The sequence below is a fragment of the Coptis chinensis genome, chromosome 3 (genome assembly GCF_015680905.1).
Source record: "Coptis chinensis isolate HL-2020 chromosome 3, ASM1568090v1, whole genome shotgun sequence".
NCBI lineage: Eukaryota > Viridiplantae > Streptophyta > Magnoliopsida > Ranunculales > Ranunculaceae > Coptis > Coptis chinensis.
Window position 1 is genome coordinate 109,894,453 of NC_141458.1, and position 6,642 is coordinate 109,901,094.

Here is a 6,642-nt window from a genome sequence, read left to right on the forward strand (position 1 = left end):
GCATCCTATTTCCGATTTCTCATTAATTATTTTTAAAGATTAGTTCTACGCATTTGCATCTAGTTTTTTATTCCCCGTTAATTATTCTTTGAGTTTAGTTCAATATAGTTGCATCCAGTTTCGGATTTTCATCCAATTTAATGCATTTGCATCCAATTTTTTATTTCCCGTTAATTATTTTTTGAGGTTAGTTAATGCATTTGCATCCAATTTTTTATTTCCCGTTAATTATTTTTTGAGGTTAGTTCGTTGCATTTTCTTCCAGTTTCGATTTCACGTTAGTTATTTTTTTAGGTTAGTTCAATGCAGTTGTATCCAGTTTCCTATGTCCCGTTAATTATTCTTTGAGATTAGTTAGTTCAATGTATTTGCATCTAGTTTTCGATTTTCCGTTTCTTATTCTTTGAGGTTAGTTCAATACATTTGCATCTAGTTTTTGACTTTCCGTTAATTATCTATGGTGGTGTGTAATACCAAATTCTATTGATCCATATGTAGTGCCTTTGCAAACTTGGCATAAAAAAAAATTAAACGTGATTCACTATATGAGATCATCAAAGATTACCCAGTTTCCGATTTCCCATTAATTACTATTTGAGGTTAGTTCAATGCATTTGTATTAAGTTTCCGATTTCAAGTTAATTATTCTTTGAGGTTAGTTCAATGTATTTGTATCAAATTTCTGATTTCCCGTTAATTATACTTTGAAGTTAGTTCAATGTAGTTGCATTACAATTTCTAATATCCCGTTAATTATATATTCTTTGAGGTTAGTTTAATGCAGTTGCATCAAGGTTCAGATTTACCGTTAATTATTTTTTGAGGTTTGTTCAACACATTTGCATCCAGTTTTCGATTTCCCATTAATTGTTATTTGAGGTTAGTTCGATACATTTGCATCTAGTTTCTGATTTCCCGTTAATTATTATTTGAGGTTAGTTCTATGCAGTTGCATCCAGTTTTCGATTTCTCATTAATTATTCTTTGAGGTTAGTTTATTGCATTTGCATCAAGTTTCTGATTTTCCGTTAATTAATTATTATTTGATGTTAGTTCGATGCAGTTGCAACCAGCCAATTTCTGATTTCTCGTTAATTATTCTTTGAGATTAGTTCAATATAGTTGCATTCAGTTTTTTATTTCCAGTCAAACATTTTTTAGGTTTGTTCAATGCATTTGCATACAGTTTTCAATTTTCTGTTAATTATTATTTGAGGTTAGTTCGATACATTTGCATCCCGTTTCTAATTTTTCATTAATTATTATTTGAGATTAGTTAATTGCATTTGCATTTAGTTTACATAAGATATTTACACTGCACATAATTTGCTGATTTCAACCTATAAAAAGTTACAATGGCAGCTTTTAAATGACAATTTGGAACTTTAAGGTCTGCTTTTATGTATTGGAGGTGACATTTCACCAACATCATGTTGTGGAAACCCTTCGGAACTATAAATCTCAAACATGTTTGCCGAAAAGTTCCAGACAAAAAAAGACCATTAATTATTTTTTTGTAAAAACTTATTAATTTGTTATAAAGGATTTCGCATATAGTATCATCGATGGACTGTTATATTTGAATGCTAGAACTACAGCAAGATTGATCATTTGTAGTTTTTAAAGTCACTTATTAATATACTACTCAAATTATGGATGGGACCTTGGTGGATTTGAAGCACTATCTATTGGATGTATTTCCACACTCAAATGCTCTTCCATTGAGCTAAAAATCCATTTTGAGATGCTTAAAAGCATATTGTGCAACATAACAAAGATTTTTTTTAAACGGTAATACACACTTAATTCACAGCAATTGTCACATACAAAGTACCACAACAAACCAAAACAATATAAAAGACGTAGTTTTCTTTACGAAAGAAGGGAAAAACCCTATTTGTCAAATTACGAAATGCATAAACAGAGAGTGTGGAGGTATCAGCTACCACAGAAAGTTTACCATATGTAGCTTTAAAGCCATTAATTATCATATTAAGGTGTTATGTACCAATGTATTGTTGTCAAACACTTAGCAAATGGCAATGTTAATTAGTTCCTAGAGTTAAAGAAATAAATGAACTGACTTTTGTGGAACTTGATGCTGTGGAAGTTAGTTAACATTTGCTAAGTGTTAACAATACATGATTGCATTACCTGGTAGAATGCAATCATCTCGCGATAGAGAAGATCTGACGACAGTTTGTATAGTGTTTTCAGCAATTTCATAATCAACTAATGGCTTGGGGATAGGTAGAGGCTTGCATGCTCATGTGATAAAGAGAGGGATGGACATAAATGTAACACTTGGGAATGCACTGCTAAGCATGTATGCCAGCCTAAATTGTGTGGAATCTGCAAAAAGAATTTTTAATGAGATAAATAGTACAGATGTAATATCGTGGAACACTTTGATTTTGGTAATTGCTAATTGCAAATTGATTGGTCAGCTAAAAGACGTCTTTCAACGGATGAAAAGGTCAAGCATCAAACCGAACTCTTTTACAATGGTAGCACTTCTTGCTGCATGCAAAGATGAAACTTGTCTGAATATTGGCAATCTATTCATGGTTATGTGTTTAGACATGGTCTTGAATTTAATTTAGCATTATGTACTGCACTCACAGATATGTATATGAAATGTGGTAATGAAGCAACTGCAAGACATCTTTTTGAAAGCTTGCCAGATAGAGATTTGATATCATGGAATGCATTGATCACATGTTACATTGAAAACAACAGACACAATGAAGCACTGTTAATATTACAAAGGATGCTCGCAGAAGTGGATCCCAACTCGGTGACAGTTATTAATATTATCTCATCTTGTGCCCATCTTGCAAATCTACCTCTGAGTCGATCCGTACATGCATATGCTATTAGGAGGGAGTTTGCAGTGGATTCCCAGATCTACATGGGGAATGCTCTTGTGAATGTACGCAAGATGTGGGAGCATTCACAGTGCTGAAAAGGTCTTTCGGTGCTTGCGAAAAAGAGATGTTATCTCGTGGAATGCGATTATTGCTGCCTATGGAATGCATGGATTTGGGAAGGAGGCACTTACTATGTTCTCCGAAATGAAAAGAGATGGGTTCATTCCAACCAATGTTACTTTTGTCTCTGTGTTATCTGCTTGCAGTCATGCTGGTCTAATAGAAGAGGGCTGGAAGCATTTCGATTCTATGTCGCCAATTATAATATAACACCAGAAGTTGTTCACTATGCTTGTATGGTTGATCTACTACTATGCTTGTATGGTTGATCTACTTGGACGTGGGGGACTTTTAGACAAAGCTGCAAAGTTTATTGATTCAATGCCAATTGAACCAGATGCATCTGTCTCAGGGCGGCTCTGGGGCAAGGCCAACTAGGCGACCGCCTAGGGCCCCCACTTGTTGACAAAAAAAAAGGCCCCTAATTTTCCACCCACTATCTAATAAAGCCCATATCCAAACATTAGATTGACCTAAAGAAATAAAAGCCCAAATATTAGATTGACCCAAAACCAATTGACCCAACTGATTTAAGCAGCCCAGCCAACAAAAAAACAATACCAATTCAAACAGTACGGTCGGTCTCCTGGAAGTTTTCTATTTCGGTATTTTCTATTTTTAAAAAAGAAACTAAGGGTTTAAGGTTAGTTTAAAAGAAACAGAGAAACTAAAAAAAAAAAAAAAAAAAAAATAGAAGAGAGAACCTAGTCTTTGAAGAGTTACAACTTACAAACAAGACTGCTACGCTAGCAGAGGTGCTCCCAATATACATACTTTGTATGTTCCCTTAACCCTTCTCAATTCTCTATTTATTGTTTTTCTTTTTAAATTGGATGAATTTGATTGAATTGTTTGTAGCAATAATCTTATATGAATTTGATTGAATTTTTTATAGCAATAATCTTATATGAATTTGATTGAATTTTTCGTTTTATGTATGCTATATTTTGAATGACTCAAAAGTTTGAAAAGTGTTCTAAGCTAGTTGTCCGACTTGCTAGTCTTTGTTGTTCGTAAAATTCATTGAGTGGTTAGTATCATGAGTAGCGCTATAAAATATCCATCGGGTAGTGCTAAGAGAAAAAAGAAGCAAAAACAAGAAGAACTTGCTCAATCTCAAGCGGGAAGTATTCTTAAATTTCTTTCTACTAGTGGACAAATAGAGACTTCTAATGAAGATGTTGCGCATGAGGAGCTTGAACATATAGTGAATATGGAACATGACAAGAGGGGGAATGATGAATTTGAAGAAAGATCAAATGTTGAAGCTGAAGAGGAGATGAATAATGTTGAATTAGAAGAGAGAGTAAATGCTGAAGATGAAGAGACAATGAATATTGAAAGTCAAGAAGAACCTAATGAAGCTATGAATGAGAATGGAGAATATGGACCGACAAACTATTTTGATCCAGCAAATTGGGATAAGATTGATCAGAAATATAGGGATTTCTTGGTCGAAAAAGGTCCAATAAGAGACAATGTTACTGATTTTCCTAGAGATAATGAAGGTAGACATTTTTCAACCTTCCACTACGCGCGACGATGGATAATGGTTTGAAGCAAGATCGAAAAGTGGCTTGTTTATTCTCATTGATTGGATGTGGTATTTTGTTTTTGTTGTAAGTTATTCAAGCAACGAGAAAGGCTTTTCAATTGGATAGTGAAGGATGTTCAAATTGGAAAAATCTTGGTGAAAAGCTTCAAAAACATGAACAAAGTGCCGAAAGCACAAAAAAAGACACTTGAATAGTTGGTGTGAGTTAGAAAATAGGTTAGGAAAGAATGAAACAATCGATAAGAGTGTGCAAAGAACAAATCAATCGAGAAAAAGAACATTGGAGACAACTATTATTGAGGATACTTTGCTCTTGTGAAAGCTCTTGCTAAAAATACTTTGGCATTTCGTGGGGACAATGAGAAGATTAAGGAAGAAAAAACAACGCATTTTTTGAGCATGATTGAAATGATTGCAGAATTTGATCCAATATTGCAAGAGCACATCCGACGTATTGAAAGTCATGAAATTCACTATCATTATCTTGGCCACAACATTCAGAATGAACTAATTCAGATGTTAGCAGGTGACGTTATTAATGCATTTTCTTTTGGGTAGATAATCCGTGACATTCTATTACTATAAGAGTTATCATAATTTTTTTTGCAGGTGAGGTGAAAAATGCAATTCTTAAGAAAATTAAAGCGGCTAAGTACTTTTCAGTTATTCTTGATTGCACTCCAGATGTAAGCCATGAAGAACAAATGTCGCTGGTGATACGATGTGTGGATGTCTCAACAAATCCAGTTAAGATTGAAGAGTTCTTTTTAGAATTTATGAAGGTGGATTTATACATCGGGTTTGGGACTCTTTAATGAGCCGAAAGTTTGTATTGAAAGCACTCTTCAACTTGATATTAATGATGTAAGGGGACAAGGCTATGACAATAGATCTAATATGAAAGGCAAACACAAAGGCGTACAAAAAAGATTGCTCGAAATAAATCCTAGAGCTTTTTATACGCCATGTGGTTGCCATAGTCTAAATCTTGCATTGTGTGATACGGCTAACTCTTGCTCTAAAGCTGTGTCCTTTTTCGGAGTGGTGCAACGTGTATATACATTGTTTTCTTCTTCTACAAAACGGTGGGAAGTTTTCAAAGAACATGTGAAAAAAGGTCCCAATCTTACTTTGAAGGCATTGTCACAAACACGTTGGGAAAGTCGTGTGGAAAGTGTTAAAGCGATTAGAAGTCAAGCTCCACAGATAAGAGATGCTTTAGTTGAATTAATGGATACTAGTGATGATCCGAAGACTAAGAGTGAAGCTGAGTCTCTAGCCACACATGATATTGAAAATTTTGAGTTCTTGATTGGTATGATTGTTTGGCACACGATATTGAATGGTGTTAATGTTGTTAGCAAACTCTTACAAACTGAAGATATGCAGATTGATGTCGCTATTAGTGAACTGCAAAGGTTGATTTCCTTTTTTGAAAAGTATAAAGAAATCGGATTTGAAGAAGCAATGATAGAAGCTAAAGAAGTTGCAAGTGCTATGCAAATTGAGCCTATTTTTCGTGAAAAACGTATCATTCGTAGAAAGAGACAATTTGATGAAAATGCGGATAAAGAGGTGCCACAGTCAGCTGAAGAATCATTTAGAGTCAACTACTTCATTTTTATTGTTGACCAAGCTATTTCTTCTCTTAAGAGTAGGTTTGAACAGTTTCAAGTATATGAGAAACATTTTGGGTTCTTGTTTAATTTGGAGAAGTTGAAGTCTATAGACAGAGATAGTTTAAAGGCTTCTTGTGGCAACTTAGCGAGTTTTCAAACATGACAACATTTCTGATATTGACGGGACAGAGTTATTTTGGAATTGCAACTCTTGAAAGAAGTTTTACCAGATGATGCAAAGAAGGCAATTGAAGTGCTAAACCATTTGAACTTAAGGGCTAGTTGCTTTCCAAATGCATGGATTGCTTATAGAATATTATTAACTATACCTATTCTGATTTGCTTCGCAGAGAGAAGTTTTTCAAAGTTAAAGATGATTAAGTCTTACCTTCGACGACCATGTCGCAAGATAGATTAAATGGATTAGCTATACTATCTATTGAAAAAGCTTTGGCAGAGGAGCTTGACTATGCAAATG

General features: G+C 34.2%; 2 protein-coding genes across 2 annotated transcripts; both read left to right on the forward strand.

Moving 5' to 3' along the window:
* The first annotated feature begins 2,285 nt into the window (after positions 1–2,285).
* On the forward strand, positions 2,286–3,259 carry LOC147512887 (pentatricopeptide repeat-containing protein At1g06140, mitochondrial-like). The gene is made up of 3 exons (XM_086598817.1): positions 2,286–2,541; positions 2,625–2,932; positions 3,137–3,259. The coding sequence occupies exons 1-3, from the start codon at positions 2,286–2,288 to the stop codon at positions 3,257–3,259; spliced, it is 687 nt and encodes a 228-aa protein (XP_086454943.1).
* A 2,183-nt stretch (positions 3,260–5,442) lies between these two features.
* Positions 5,443–6,327, forward strand: LOC147512888 (uncharacterized). The gene has a single exon (XM_086598818.1). The coding sequence runs from the start codon at positions 5,443–5,445 to the stop codon at positions 6,325–6,327; it is 885 nt and encodes a 294-aa protein (XP_086454944.1).
* Positions 6,328–6,642: the final 315 nt, after the last annotated feature.